This window comes from Lycium barbarum, chromosome 1 (genome assembly GCF_019175385.1).
Source record: "Lycium barbarum isolate Lr01 chromosome 1, ASM1917538v2, whole genome shotgun sequence".
In the NCBI taxonomy this organism is placed as follows: Eukaryota; Viridiplantae; Streptophyta; class Magnoliopsida; order Solanales; family Solanaceae; genus Lycium; species Lycium barbarum.
Genome location: NC_083337.1, coordinates 170187497 through 170204501, shown reverse-complemented (window position 1 = coordinate 170204501; position 17005 = coordinate 170187497). Strand labels below are relative to the sequence as shown.

General features: G+C 34.0%; 2 protein-coding genes across 2 annotated transcripts; both read left to right on the top strand.

Moving 5' to 3' along the window:
* The first annotated feature begins 771 nt into the window (after nt 1–771).
* LOC132618044 (uncharacterized) lies at nt 772–1296 on the top strand. The gene has a single exon (XM_060333105.1). The coding sequence runs from the start codon at nt 772–774 to the stop codon at nt 1294–1296; it is 525 nt and encodes a 174-aa protein (XP_060189088.1).
* A 9793-nt stretch (nt 1297–11089) lies between these two features.
* Nucleotides 11090–12833, top strand: LOC132607821 (transcription factor MYB13-like). Its single transcript, XM_060321900.1, has 3 exons — nt 11090–11293; nt 11423–11552; nt 12093–12833. Exons 1-3 carry the CDS (start codon nt 11161–11163, stop codon nt 12676–12678), a joined length of 849 nt encoding a protein of 282 aa, XP_060177883.1. The 5' UTR covers nt 11090–11160; the 3' UTR covers nt 12679–12833.
* The last annotated feature ends 4172 nt before the right edge of the window (nt 12834–17005 follow it).

The following is a 17005-nucleotide window of genomic DNA, read 5'->3' as shown; positions in this document are numbered from 1 at the left end:
TATGCTCATTTTTAGTAAAGGTGAATTTCTACCTATCCTGCTCATGTTGAGAAGTTTGAAGACATTCTCAGAAACTTCAGGGCTCACAACAAATGCTACTAAATCCAACATATTTACAACCAACATTGAGACGCAGGTGGTAGAAGATATCTGTGATCTGACTGGATACATTAGATATTTGGGTGTACCAATAACATCAAAAAAGTTATCGGCAATGGATTGTGAAACATTGTTAGAAACGATGGTGGCACGAGTGAATGTTTGGGGGTCCAAGAACCTCTCATATGCGGGAAGGGTGCAACTTGTGAACTCAGTACTAATGCACATATATTCTTATTGGGCCTCCATATTTGTGCTACCAAAGAGCGTACTCAAGGACATTACGGCAGTGTGCAGGAACATTATTTGGAGTGGGAAAACACATACAAACAAGCCCCCATTAATAGCTTGGGATATGGTATGTAAGCCAAAGAAGGAAGATGGATTGGGGATCTCTGACTGTGTGAGGCAGCAGTGGCTAAGTATGTCTGGAACATAGCTAATAAATCTGATAATTTGTGGGTAAAATGGGTTCACCATGTATACCTGAAGGACAAAGACTGGTGGCAGTACTCTTCCCCCCCCCCCCCCCCCCCCCCCCCCCCCCAGGATAGCTGTTGGTATTGGAAAAAAATATGTGGCATAAAAGAGAAATACGCAACTGGATATGTGGGCAACTGGTGGCTGAAATTACATGGGAAGTATACCATAAGGAGTGGATATCAATGGAGGATGACTGAAGGCAATCACAGACATTGTTGGAGGGCAGTATGGGGTAATGCAAACACTGCAAAGCATAGCTTCATTAGCTGGCTAGTCATGCATGGAAAAATACTAACTAGAGATAGGTTATATAACATGGGGCTATGTAGAGAGAAGGATTGCACCCTCTGTGGCAACTGTGATGAAACTATCAAGCATTTGTTTTTCGAGTGCGTGTACTCCAAGTACTGCTTGGAGGAGATCATGAAATGGTTGCAAATACATGGAAGGAACTTGGAACTAGAGGTAATGTGGAGCAGACTAGCTAGAAAGGCCCAGGGCAAAATCAGCAGAAGCTTGCTATGGGTTGTATGGACTGCATTAATTTACCATATTTGGGAAGCCAGAAATGAAGCCCTATGGCAGCAGCGTGTACCAAGACCTCAGAGAGTAATTGTGACCGTACATATGGAAACAAAAGAGAGAATTTTTGATATATTGAATAGGAAGACAAGATGTAAAGATAAAGAGTGGATAGAAGAGCTTTATAAGTAGCCAATGTACATAAAGGGAAGGGGGATATTTACAGAGGTGGTCGAAGAATAGGGATAACATTAGGTTTGATTACATTTACATGTTGCTGTAAGGTGCTTTGTATTGAGAAAATAAAATGTGTTCGTTCGACAAAAAAAAAAGCTTTATCGTAAGAGAAGTCCGATCATTGGCTCGAATTCAAATATCGATAATAGATTCGACTATGGGTGAGGTCCTAACTTAGTGATTTGTGAGAAACTTGATAATGGAAAAAATGGAAGAAGGGTTTGAGAATGGAGAGAGCCAAAAGAGTTTTTTTTTTGCTTATTACGTTGGGAAATGATGAGTGCGAAGTCGGAAAATATCGTTTGAAATTTGGGGCTTTTGGGGGAGGGATTTAATGAAAAAGTAAAACGAGAGGGGGACTAAACAATAAAAAGATAATAAAATAAAATTGAAATTAAAAAACTGCATTATCTTAAAAGGTAATAATTGTGGGAGTCGAGATTCTAACTCGAGTCGCAACCAAGAGCATTAGCTTAAGAGCACTCCTACCAACTGAATTATTTTAGCAATTATATTTCAGGATCCTTTAAAAATATATAATAGTTTTTCAAGGTATATGAATATATGTATATAGAGTTTTTTTTTTTTCAACCCTTCAAGGTGGATCCGCCCCTGGGAAGGATCCATGTCCGCTACTTTTAATGGTCCAGTATGCATGGCAGTAAAACTCAATGGTATCTTGGATAATAAAACCCACCTGATTGCTTAGAGTTTTAATAGTTTAATTTGTATGTATTCAATTTTTTTTGTGTTTTTGAGATCAAATTTTTGTAAAAAAAAATCGATAACATAACTATTAGGAAAATTAAAATTACACTCCACTTCTTTTCCTTTTCTGATTTTTTGTGAAAGACCCAACGGGTATGTTAGCTTTGATTAATTTTGTGAAAAAATCAAATGCATCCAGGACCATTAAAACTCCAAGCAGACAAGTGGCTTTTATCCAATATACCATTCAAATTTATCGGACCATTAAGCAGGGCGGAGCTGGGACTGGCTTTTGATAAGGAGATTTTAAAAGGTAAAGAGAAGGTCTCTAGCTAGACTCACCCGCAACAATGGGTTAAATATTGTGCCCTTTAACCACTAAGCTAAAATTTATATTGTGTTAAGGGGATACAAAATTTTATATTTATGCATAACTAAACAAATTAATCTTATATATACAGTGTAATGAAAGTGGTCAGTTGCACCCCCTCTATTGAATCACATTTTATACATTTTTTGATTTGATATAAACACCTATTATATGTAACTTTTACCGTTTATATATGTTGTTGTGAACGTAATAAATATAATGTGTCGTGCTATGACCATTGATTTGCGATTTGGACACGTCATATGTAGTATTTACGGAAAATAGACATAAATATCTTTAGCTCCACCGCTAGAAATATAGGTTTGGACCCGTTTATCAAGGTTGTGTTCAAAGTAGTACCTGTAATACTCTACAAATTAGGGAGGATTATTACATAATTAGTGTTTAATTTGTAATCTATGTATAGTGAGATTATAAGGCAAAAACAAATTTGATTGCAACCTATAAAAAAAATACAACAACACACCCAATGTAGCATATAAGAAAATACATAAAATGAAAATTTCATTTTAACTCTACAAATGCAGGTCCCTTAAGGAATGGCTATATCAATTTACAGTATATAATATTTTCACTGTATCTTAAAAAGACTTATTTAAATAACGGTAAACTTTTCACGGTTCAAAATCGTGCTTCTACTCTGTCTTTTTATACTCCTATTTATTATTCCAACAACCATTGCCATTTGATATGCGATCTGTATGAATTCGCATTTATGGCCACAATATTTTGCACATGTTGGATATGCTTTGTGAACGGTACTTCTTCCAAGTTCCAATCCAATTATTGTTTTAATTTTTTTAGTAGTACAAACACTATTCATATAACAGTACTCCTGTAACCAAAGTCTTAGGGGGCATTTTTCCATAAGAATTATTCATTTTATTTCGATTTTTTTTTCACTTTTCAGCGTTTGGCCATAAGAATATCAAATACAACTTGAAGTTGTATTTTGGACTGTCAAAAACTTATTTTTCAAAAAAAATCAGTTTTTTTCACTTTTTTTATAATTACATTTCACTAAAAACTATAATTTCAAAAATTATGACCAAACACAACTCCAACTCCAAAATTTCAAAAAAAATGATCTTTTTTTTTTGTTTGTATGGACAAACGGGGCCTTAATATACCAACTATCAAATAAATTGATGTAACTTTTTTTTTAATAAAATCAACTTTTCAACGTGAAGTTAAGTGCTTATTATAGCCTGTTTGGCCAAGCTTATTTTTCCCTCAAAAGTACTTATTTTTTCAATAAGTGCTTATTTTTAAAAAAGTGAAGTGTTTGGTCAAGCTTTTGGGAGAAAATAAATGCTTTTGAGAAGTAGCAGAAGCAATTTTTTAGAAGCTAAAAAAATAACTTTTGCACAAAAGTACTTTTTTGAAAAGTATTTTTGAGAAAAATACATATAAAAGCACTTTTAAAAGTTTGGCTAAACACTAATTACTGCTCAAAAGTATTTTTTAAATTAATTGGTCAAACACAAACTAGTTTTAGTCAAAAATACTTTTTTGAAAAATACTTTTTAAAATAAGTTATTTTTAGAAGCTTGGCCAAACAGGCTATTAGTCATCTTGTAAGTATCCTTTAACTTATTTACACGTTTGATAAACGATCAAAGTGGTTATAAGTCAAAATTAATCAATAGTCCTAAGTTCATCACCACAACTTATGATTTTTTATCTTACAATAACTTTAAATTTGATTTTTTTATTCATAATATTTTTTTTAATTCTCAAAATATCTTTCAAATTAAACAAAATTTAAAACTTATTCTCTATTTATATCTGTCTTTCATCCTTTTCCTTACAAAAATATGTCTAAATTTGAATTATTTTGTTGAATATTAAGGGTATTTTAACCATTTTATCACAAGAATGGCTTATTCACACTTTTTTTTGTAGCAACCAAATCAAGTATTTATTATCAATTTCAACACTTCTATCAAACACTTAACTGCTTATTTATAAAATTATTTTAGCATACAAAAATACTTATCAATATGCAATGCTTATCAAGTATTTATAATTAACTAATCCAAACGGTATCTCCCTCTTTCACACCCACAAAAACAGAAACAAATAGTAGTAACTCTTTTTTTGTTACGTGTACACATGCGGCAGCAAGAAATTGATATTAGATTCCCATCAATTCCAGTACGGATAATCCCTTGTCGCATTCACTTGGCCAACTATTACCCAGCATTTTATAATTGGAATCTTATTCAACTTTCAGTATCTGCCGAAAATTTCAGGATTAACCAAAAAACTATTACGGGTAAAAGTTTAGTTTCAGGATTAACCAAAAAATTATTACGGGTAAAAGTTTTACTTTATGGTAATTCTAAAGGAACAAACGAATATACTTTGAAATGCCAAACACTTTGGTCAGAGAAAAGGTAGAGCAGGGCAATTGATTGAGTAGAGTACTGCTCCTATAAGAATATGCCATTTGTGTGGAGGAAAGAAAACCAATAATAATTGTACCCGATAAAGATAATAGTCAAGGTAAAATGAGTTTTTTTTGTAAAAAAACTTTGGGGCGTGGCAAACGGAGGATTTTTGCAGCAAACAGAGAAGTGGGGCCCATGTTGGACCATATATTATTGATCCTAACTAGTCGCGGCTTCACATTATCTTTTACGTCATTTCTTCTACCAAATTTCGTACCATTCATTTTTTAATATAACATAAAAGTCATGTGGGGTACATTTGTCCGGTTAAATTGGCCTATAGTAGTATTTTTTCTGTTTCATAATAAGTATTGTTTTTAGCTTATTCACACTTCTTAAGAAATTATTCATTCTTCGAAAATTATGAGTATTTTTGCTAATTTATCCCTAATTAAATTTTATCTCTTTCAAAGTTAAATCTTTCCTAGAAAAGCTATTTAATAATTCTTAATTACAGTGACGGATCCAAAATTTTAAAATCATTGGTGCTGATATTATTTTACTGTAAAGTTGCTATCGTCTACCAACCATACAATACAAGTGCAAAATTATTTGAACACAATAATTAAAAAAATTACAAAAAACCATTAAGAAAAGTTAAAAACAAAACGTAAGAAATTATTGGAACACAATAATAAAAATTAAAAAAGTTGATGAAAACCAATTTAAAAAAATTTAATAAAAAGTGAACAAAGAAAGTAAAAAAATAAAAGAATATATAAAAAAATAAAAGAATATATACTTTGGAGAAATGATGGAAAAGTCAGTGGGAACAACAAAATAAACATAAGAAATTTTATGTTAAAACCAAGTGCTAGAAAAATAGGGGGAAACTCATAAAAAATTGTGTTAATAGGATTCGAACCCTTTCGCTTCACCGAGTCAGCCCCTTCAACTCAGGCCTCAACCAAAGCACGGGTCTGGAACCAAAATGCCCCCAAAAAATCACTTTGAACCAAATATCCCAACAAAAAAAAAGTTATAAAACTACCTTTAGCGCAGTAATTTACTGCGCCAAAGCAGTTCACAGAGACGGAGCCATTAACTGGTTTAGCGCAGTATTTTACTGCGTTATCGAAGCACTTAAAAAAAAAATCTATAACGCAGTAAAATACTGCGTTATAGAAACAGTACCAAAAAAAAATTTGGCCAACTTTATTTTTTGCAACACTTAGTGTTTTTTTATACTTTGACCAATGATTAGTCGTGTGTCAAGACTCCGAAAAGTCAATATTTTATATAGAACCTGATATTTTTTTCTGGGTACAATAATGTAGGCCCAATACATCAAGGATACGTAGACGTTCGGATCGTCATTTTAGGGGCTGAAAAGGTACCCGAAGTAAGTTTTGTTTGGAAACTTTTGGATGTTATATTTTTTAAGATTTTGATTTAAGCGTGTTATTTTTTAATCAAAACATAACTTTATTTTGAATATAAATATAATTCTAAAAAATATAGAGAGAAAAATTAGTTGTAAAGTTGTCAAACTTTAGATGGTCATAACTTTGTGCTCGGACGTCCGTTTTACGCGTTTTTTTTTAACTTGCGTAGTTTTTCGAGATCTATGTGGACAAATTGCCACAAGGCTGTTTGGCCGAGCCAATTTAAAAAAAAACACCTTTTATCCCATTCAATTTCAATTTTCCCCCAAATTGGCGTGAAATTTTCAGTTTTATTTACTTATAAGATGATGATACGCAATAGATTTCAACATAAAAATCTCGGGGTAATGTAGCTGTGAATGTCAATTTCACTTCTGCGATTTCAATTTTTGAAAATAAAGCTGACTAATTTTCTCGACATATAAAGTTGATTAAAATAACCTTACAGTCAAACACTAAGTTTTTTCAAACAAAACTTACTTCGGGCACCTTTTCAACCCCTAAAATGACGATTCGAATGTATACGTATCCTTGATGTATTGACCCTACATTATTGTACGCAGAAAAAAATATCAGGTTCTATATAAAATATTGACGTTTCGGAGTCTTGACACACGACTAATCATTGGTCAAAGTATGGAAAAAAACACTAACTGTTGCAAAAAATAAAGTTGGACATTTTTTTTGTACTGTTTCTATAACGCAGTAAAAAAAAAATTGGGTACTGTTTCTATAACGCAGTATTTTACTGCGTTATAGAATTTTTTTTAAGTGCTTCTATAACGTAGTAAAAAACTGCGCTAAAGAAGTTAACTGCTCCGTCTCTGTGAGCTGCTTTAGCGCAGTAAATTACTGCGCTAAAGGTAATTTTGTAACTTTTTTTTTTGTTAGGGTATTTTGATTCAAAGTGATTTTTTTTGGGGCATTTTGGTTCCGGACTCACCAAAGCACTCACCCCAACTTTTGTACAGTGGGTGCTATTCTGCCAATATATCACAATTTTAAGGAATTTCTATATAAAAATATATAGAAATTCAAGCACTCGGACCACTACATGTGGGTCCGCCCTTGCTTGATTATGTAAATAAGGGTAATTTTGAAATAATAAGATCAATTTCTTTATGAAATCTTAAAGCACCATTTATTATGAAACAAAATGAAAAACCTAAAACATCATTTATTTATAAACGGATGGAATAATATTTATTTTTAATGTATACTCTCTCGATCCATTTTTACTTATACTCTATAGTAAAAATAGTGTCCATTTTTATTTGTCTAGTTTGAAAAACCAATAGATAATTTATCATTCTATACATGTTCTACCCTTACTAATAATTATTAGGTTGGAAACTTCAATGAATTGTTATTGACTGCATAACTTTTAAAGTATGTTTGATTGATTTCGATCATTAGATGACTTATTAATAATTAGGGGTGATACAACAAAATTATCATTACTTATGGCTACTTAAGAATGTGCTAAATCAATACGGAACAAGTAAAAATGGATGGAGGGAGTAACATGCAATTTACGGGTTTCACTAAACCGAATGTATTTCTGCATCAAGTGCAAACGTATGTGAAGTCATTAAAAAATTTAAAATAAATGTTAAAATTTGATCAACATATAATTTCATAATACTGTACAATAGGTTCTAGTAAGAAACCTAACAGTTAAACTCATTAGATTTAAATTTTACATCCACCACTAAGTAATTCTACATATCACATCAGCCTAATAAAATACGGAATAACTTATTATAAGAAGTCAAAATGTATAATCTAATCGTCAATAAAGTAGGTTAAGATTTATGATGTTTCAGATTAAATTCCAGCGGCCACAAAAAATACTGAATATGTTTTATGTTTTATGTTTTATCTTTTAATCATATTTACATTGCATCACGACTTTTCAGTAAACTTTTCATTAGTAAATAAAAATGCATTCATTTTTCATCGACAGTGACCGTAACATGGGACCACAAAGCATGGCAAGTCGTTGTATTACAGATATATCACGTGTTAAATAACCCCAACACACCCTCTCATAAGTCATACTAAGTGGTCTCTTAGGCGGTGCTTTTGGCTTTTTCATATTTAATTTGATTAATTTTTAAAATTAAATTAGATTAGTTCATCGTAATATTTTAATTATAATTTTGATATTTAAAAGTTAAACCAAAAATACTATAAATCGTATTTTGTTCATTTTCCATGTAAATATGATTAAAAAAAATACTATGTTCTTCAAAATTTAAATGGTTTGAATCTTGAAAAATAAAAAATATTACATAAATTGAGACAAAGGGAAAAATATGTTTGCTAAATATTTCTTGTCAAGGTGCCAGCTTCTTCTTTGTTCATATTTTGTTCAAAAGAGAAAATAAGATCTCTTGACCTCTTATAATTTAAGTAGAAGAAAATGTCTTTTTCATATCTCTTATGTGTAAAAAATGAAATTTCTTGTAAAAAGGTCATAAGACTAAAAAAAATTATAAAGAGGCCAAAATTCCATTTCTCCCTGTTCAAAATGATAGGGAATTCTAATGATTTCATAGTACGATATAATTATTTTTGGACTAGTAGTTGCAAATTGGACTGGTAGTTGCAAATATTACCTCTATAGTCAAGCTATTGAATTCTCATTGTTATGTTCTCCCATTCCGATAGCAAAAAACAGAACCAGGGTGTATTTTAAATGGAAGCCTCCAACAGCAAACCATTCCAAACTCAACACTGATGGCTCATGCTTTGGTAACCCTTATAGGGGGAATTATGGGTGGGGGAGGGGGGGGGGGGGGTGTAATAAGAGACTGCCATGGGCAATTGGTGATAGGATATATGAAAGGTCTACCCCATACTACAAATAATTTTGCTGAACTAACCAATCTTATGTAGGGATTGAAAATTGCAGTGGAGCATTATTTAAAATCAATTGAGATCACCAGTGATTCGACAAAGGTAATAACGATGATAAAAACATCTCCTTATAACCACATTATCTTTGAATGCACGTACTTGCTAATGGCGCTAGACCATTCGGTACTAAAGCATGAATACCGAGAGCAAAACAAGGTGGCAGACCTGATGGCAAAAGAAGGAGGAAGGCAACAACTTTTTGAGGAACCTAGACTCTGCCCAAGTGTCCCCCCCCCCCCCCCCCCCCTTCCCTTTCGTTTATACTCTCTCTGTCCCAACAAAACTGTCATCTTTCTATATTTAGAAATAATTTAACTTTGTGAGATGATTTACAGCCACACAAATATGTAAGGCTTGTTTTGGACCACACATTTGTGTCAAGTCAAAAGAGGATAACTTTTTTGGGACGGAGCGAGTAATATGTATTTTGATGTAATGGGTACTGTTTACAACAGACTTATTCCTTTTTGTAATGACTCGTCAATCGGTGCAAACTCAAAACAAGTAACGGGCATGGATGCCCCAACTATCTTGTAATTTAATATATATATATATTAAAAGTATCCGTTTAACCAAAAAAAAATAATTACTACAACGATATGTGTTCATAAATACTTAAGTTAAATTAAATACTGTAACTCGATTGTAGCAGATGGATAAGAGTACTTTATTCTTAGTTGGATTTTTCAAGTCTTGTAAGTGAAAAAGTTTATGATAAAAAAACATTTTTACATTTAATGGATCTTGTACCTCGCGTATTTGAGTTAATTTGGCCCTCAAAACAAATACCAGATATGAGCGAGAAACCAAAAAAGAAGGTTAAATGTTGTAATACAGCTAATTCTTTACGTTAAGCAATGGTTCCTATTCTCTCAACTTTCACAAAGATTTTTTTCAAATGAATTTTATATCTCAAATACACTTTTTTTCTTTCTTTTCAGTTTCAAGTCAAATATTACACAGATAAATACAAGATACTGGTCTGAAAACACAGTTCTAGTGAATGTTGGTTGTTGCTCAGAAATATATAACTTCCATAGGAAAAAGAAGCAACATTTCATCAAGTATTGTCCTAAGGTACATACAAGATACTAGTCTGAAAACTCATTTCTAGTGAATGTAGATTATTGCTCAGACATATATAACTTTCATATGAAAAATAAGCAACATTACATCAAGTATTGTCCTACGTTATTTTCAAACTCAATTCAAAATATCCAGTTTTTTTTGTTTTTCAAGTTAAATTTAAATATTTAGAAACTAAAGAATTGTGTAATTACTATAAGTCACAAAATTTTATAATTTAAAGTATCTAAAAAATTTACAAAAATTGTACTAACAAATTTATATATATAACTCTTCAGGCGATGGCGTTAAAGTTCAGTCGAATGACACCGAGTGAGTAGTCAGGATATTCACTAAGAAAATTTAAAATATAAATACATAAATAATGAAAAAATTAAGGGGATCGATAGCAACTATTTATATAATAATAATAATTTTAATCTTATATATAGTGTAATATTTTGACGAAAGGAAACTCAGCTTGATGACACCCAACTGAGCAAATCTCCAGTCCAATTTAAATCGAACTATGGCCAGAACTGAGTCCCAATAGGATTTTCTTGTCGCCCAGTATTAATTATATAATGGAGTAATAATAGTATCATCACATTTAAAAATAATATAAAGATGGTCGAATCCAATATTTTTTGTAATTAACCAACTTTCGAGACATAAATTGTCACGTCGTCATCGTACGAAAGAATCATGTGGGGGTTTTTTTTTTTTTTTTTAAAAATGGAATATTACTATTAGACTGCTCAATTTCACTGACCCTTCCACTGGGTAATATTTATATTTATTTATATATATATATCAGCTTCAAGTTCCCAAATGAAAGATAAAACACACACAAAAACATAGCAAATAGAGAGAGAAAATTATTGAACAGAGAAAAATGGGCAGATCTCCATGCTGTGAGAAGCTTGGATTAAAAAGAGGTCCATGGAGCAAGGAAGAAGATGATTTACTCATCAACTACATTAATAAAAATGGCCATCCAAATTGGCGTGCACTTCCTAAACTTGCAGGTACTAATTTTACTTGTGGTCAGCATTATTGGCTTTCGTAAAGCCAATAATGTTGAAGATGTTCTGTTACTCATTACGTTCAAATCCTGAAAATGTTTGATATGAACGCTACAATGTCATTATTTTCAGGTCTATTAAGATGTGGAAAGAGTTGTAGACTCCGATGGACTAATTACTTGAGACCTGATATTAAGAGAGGGAATTTTACTCCTGAAGAAGAAGACACCATTATCAAGTTGCATAAAGTTCTTGGAAATAGGTACGTTTTTTTTCTTTTCCTTCCTTTTTGCCCTTGTTTTTTTTCCTTTGCCTTCCAAATGGAAGTACACAACAAATTAAATAATAGAGGATGTGGGTCATGCAGGATGTAGGAGTTGATTTTTAGCTTTGGGGTCGTTTGGTGCATGGTATAAACGAGAATATTTTAATACTAATTTTTTGTATCATATTTAATAGAATATTTTATACCAAATAAAGCATAAAATGCATAATCTCAAGATATTTGATAAATTAGTTCCGAAATTATAATCTCGAGATAATTTATCTACCTACCAAACGACCACTTAGAGTATCAATAATGATCGGTCATAATCAAAGGTGAATTTAGAATCCAAATTTAGTAAATTCAATGTTTAAACTTTTTAGCATAGTAAACTCATTACCCTTTTTTTAGAAATAAATTTAGAATTTAAACATTTGTTGATAGTTTAGTGATTTTTTCACACGTTTATGTAAAATTACTGAGTTAAGTTGGCTCGATAAAGCGTTTGATTTTGACATGATGATTTTTTTTTTGCAGGTGGTCTGCTATTGCCTCAAGATTACCAGGAAGAACAGATAACGAAATAAAAAACATTTGGCATACTCGGGTGAAGAAGAAAATGAATAAATCTGAATCTGAAGAAACAGCGGGAATACAAGAAGAAACCATGGAAACATCAAAATCGGAAGAAAATTTGGACATACATTCGGAGCCCGAAAATTCTAATTCGGACATGCATTTGGAGCCCGAAAATTCTAAAATATCGAGTCCTAAAATAAATCCGGAGATTCAACAAACAAGTTCTTCTGTACGTTCATCGTCGTCAATATCATCGAGTGAAGATTCATGTTTAAACACAACTGCTACAAGTTCTCTTGCTGATGACTCCAGAGATCAAATAATGTTGGATAATTTGCTTGAAATTGATGACGATTTTTGGTCCGAGGTACTGTGGGCACCGGTTGATGACACTAATGATAATACTAATAATAATGACAATAATCTTGATTTGTCATTATTGGAGGAAGATTACCAGCTTAATTCCAGCTTAGATGATAACTGGTTTTGGGATGATCTTTTTTCAAGATCCAATGAGTTGATGTTAGAATTGTCTGAATTATAAGCCTAGAAAGAAAGAAAAAGAGGAAAATGCTGAGTTTGTTTTCCTTTTTTTTTTTTTTTTTTGGCCTGTTTTGGTGTACAATAATCGAGAGCGTGGAAGCTAATGGCCGACAGTTTTGTGATAATAAATCATGATAAGTTGGATGATTGTTGAAAGTTCAATAATATTATTCTCGTACGAAATCTAAAATAGACAACGATTATTCTCGTAATTCTTATCTTAAGAAATAACATAATTCATTTTGAACTTTAAATCATTCACCATACATAAAATATTCAGCCAGAATAGCTCCTAATAATTAGTACGGCACAGGAATTAGGAGTGGAATTAGCTTGTCAATATGATTTTTTAAAATTATAAATCAAAGAAAAACATCATATTCAAAAAAGAAATAGAAGAAGGTTAATAATCTAGAGAGTAAAATTAATTTATTTTTATCAAAAAAATTAATTACACTTGATGTTTACGTCAAATTACATTAGTTTATCATAATTAATGAAAAAATTGATATGATTGAATATTTATTACTGTAATTTACTATAATTTAGTTATAACAGTTTATAAAATGGTACATAATGTACTTATTGAGTTAGTGTAAACACCCGCGTGAACGGATCTTTTTGCATTTTTCTGCATTTAGAGAACAGAATGTTGGAACATTATGCAAAACTATATGATCCTTTTGTTCACATACTCTAAACAATCTCCATGTAGTTAATAATTACAACATTATTATGCAAAAAAGATGAGTATTCTAGATCGACCCTCCAATTTTTTTAAAGCACGTGTAGTACTTCCCTTCTAGAGTTTTCTGAAATAATTTTTTAACTTTAATTTTTACTTTTTGATTTTATTGAACTATTTCTGACTTCGATTCCCACGTCCTATGTGACCCCTATGGGGTTGTTTGGTACGGTATAAGGCAAAATATATAGGTATTAACTTTTTAGATTAAATTTATATCATATTTGGTTTGAGTTATTAATTAATTCAGGTATAAAATTATATCATAATCTTGGATAATATTATCCCATTTCCAAGGTAGTATAACTAATACTAAGAACATGCTTTGGACTATAAATGATATATCCCACCTTAATCCAATGAACTAAATTGTATATGGTAAAAATCGGATATATGTTAGGCCGGTAGAACCGGTGACCGAGGGAAGAAAGAAATCAAAACTGGTATAGAGACTTACTTTGAGGATCGGAGCGCTCGAACCGAGGAAAGAGAAGAACATCGTTGGTCCGATTTTCCCATAGTCGAGCTGATCGTGGCCGTTAGTCCGTTTAATCGTGGTTGTTGGTCCGGGATATCCGTTACGCGATTGCCACGCGTCGATAACGTCCTGCCATGATTAACTACCAATCGTACGGATGTCAGATCGTACGATCAACCTAGCCCAACCTAATCCGTGTCAGAGTTTTTCTTTATTTTTTAATGATTCATGTTGTATGAAGCCCATGGGGCAACACTATAAATAGGGCTCATCCCTCTCCTTTTAAGGGGTTGGCTTCCTCACATCAAGAACCCTTGTAATAGCAAAAATTATATAACATCTCTCTCTCAAATATCTGATTTCGGTCCATATTTGTTGTGTTCATCCCCTTAATTTATTCAATCAAGTGACACTCATATATTAGCGAACATATAGACCTATTGCAAACCTCCGATTATCAGCTGCTCCTTCATAGCATATTCGTATATTTCTTTTCTCTATCAAATAGATTTAAGGCACAACAACATATCCTATACCTCACCCACAAATTTAATTCATTATCCAAATTCGGGGTAAACAGTTTGGCGCCCACCGTGGGGCTAGGATAATAGTGGTTTTTGATCTTGATCTCTGTCTTACCTATCAAAATCAAAATATCTTCTGTTCGTCTGTGAAAAAACGGACCAGATGGCTGAAGTGGACAATCTGCTCACATCAACAACAATGAGATTGTGGCCGAAAATGAGGGCAGCGGGCCACGAGGATTACCGAACCCCGCTGACCCGAACCATGTTAATTCGAGGGAGGGCCTCAACCGGCAGAACACCGTGGACCAAGAGAATGCCGCCCAACCGACCACTGATCCTTTAAATACTAACAATTCTATTACTTTGTCCCGGACACAGGGCCGGAAAGAGCCGGATACACTGAATGACAATATTGACTTGCGTTTAATTTTTGAAATGTTGCAGGAACAGAGAGCAGCGATTGGCGAACAAGGAATTACAATTGCCCAGTTGCAAACCAGAAGGGATACAACGACCCTGGAGAAGACGAGCGGTATTGCTGAACCCAGAAGGGATGAGGCACTGGTTGTTGAGAGCAATGGGTTCGGAGCAGGTTCCTCCACCGAGGTTGTAAAAATGCTCGAAACTTTGGCAAAACGGGTAGACTCGACCAAAAAGAGGGTCGAAATATACAAATCTCGGGTGGACCAAATCCCGGGGGCTCCGCCTTTACTGAAAGGGCCGGATTCGAAGAGATACATCCAAAGGCCTTTTCCCCCGAGTGCAGCTCCGAAGCTAATCCCGAAGAGGTTCAAAATGCCGGATATCCAGAAATATGATGGCACAACGGACCTTTACGAACACGTGACTTCATACACCTGCGCTATAAAAGGCAATGATGTGGAAGAGGACGAAATTGAGTCCGTGTTGCTAAAAAAGTTCAGGGAAACTCTATCAAAAGGAGCGTTGACTTGGTACGACCATCTGCCCGAGCATTCGATCACTTCTTTCGAAATGCTCGCTGATGCTTTCATAAAAGCTCACGCCGGTGCCAAAAGGGTGCAGGCCTGTAAGGCAGATATTTTCCGTATAGCCCAAAGAGACGACGAGTTGCTGCGTGAATTTGTCAACCGATTCCAAAGGGAACGAATGGAGCTCCCTCCGATTCCGGAGGAATGGGCTGCATAGGCTTTCACAAAGGGGCTCAATCCTCGGAGCTCGACGACTTCGTTCAAATTAAAGGAAAATTTGCTGGAATACGAGGCTGTGACCTGGGCGGCTGTCCATAACCGGTACGAGTCAAAGATTCGGGGGGAGGATGACCAACTCGAGCTTCCCCCGGGGCCCATAAATATGAACAAAAGTTTGGAGAGACCAAGGAAGAATTACGAACCGGAGGCCAGATCATCGAGGGAAAGGTATCAGCCATATTCTCATTCGGAGAAACCAAGCTTCAGGTCGGACTAAGGTATGGACTCCTCGTGTTTTTCTATTGACCTCTTTCTTTTTTGCAGAAAGTCAAGTACCGGATAAAGTTAGAATCTAGGTTTGAAAACACGTGTTGCACTCTTTTCCTTAGTACGGTTTTGTCCGAAAATGGGTTTTCCGACAAGGTTTTTAATGAGGCAACAAGTACAATGTGTTACTCGACAAAGACAAGGACAAACGCCCGGAAATTCGGGGTCACAGCCTACGAGCGGGGATTTAATAGGGCTTACCCGATCTTGCAGCTCGGATAAGCGCTAGGGGACCATTATACCCCCATCGAAGTTTACCCCGGTTAATGAAAATCGGAGGAGTTCAACGAATCAAAATTGGACCTTCGGCGTTAGGTTTCGATGTAAGGACCAATCGATCAGAATGAATCGTGTCCCCTCAGTATTTGCTACGGCAAAACCAAGACCGGACCTTCTGCATTAGGACCAAACAATCAGAATGAATCGTGTCCACTTAGTATTTGCTATGGCAAAAGCAGAAGGAAACAAAATTCTCATATCATGTATATACAAATACTTGCAATACGAAAATTATCGAAAGTTCGGATTACAGTATTTCGGATGTCTTCTTGCTGAAACACCTTACCCCGATGATTATAGCCGTATTTCAGCATTGCTTCATTCATATACTCTATTCCGGGCACTACGGTCGAAATTTGACAAAGGTAACAAGGTCACAATGAAACGAGCCAAAATCGTTAACCCCACAAACGGGGGCATTTACATCAAAATCCAGCTAAGGCTGAGACTCAGGTGTCCGAAATATACCGGCCCTAAAAGTAGCCGAAAATATCGGCCCTAACTACGCCCGTCGTGATTCGGAGACGTCCAAATTCACAAAAGCGTAAGATAAGTCCCATGGGCAAAAACTCCATAAAATCCCCGGATGACATATGCCGGAGGAGGAGAAAAGCCGATATGAAGGCACAGTCAGAAATAATGACTCCTTAAAAACGAACGGACAATTCGGGCAGAAATCATAACAAACATTCATTCGAAGAAAAGAATCAAGGAAAATACATGGTCAATTTACACAATGAATTATACATCGAAGACCACTACAAAGGCAAAAAATAAAAAGGCTAAATACAGGCCCTAGTCTA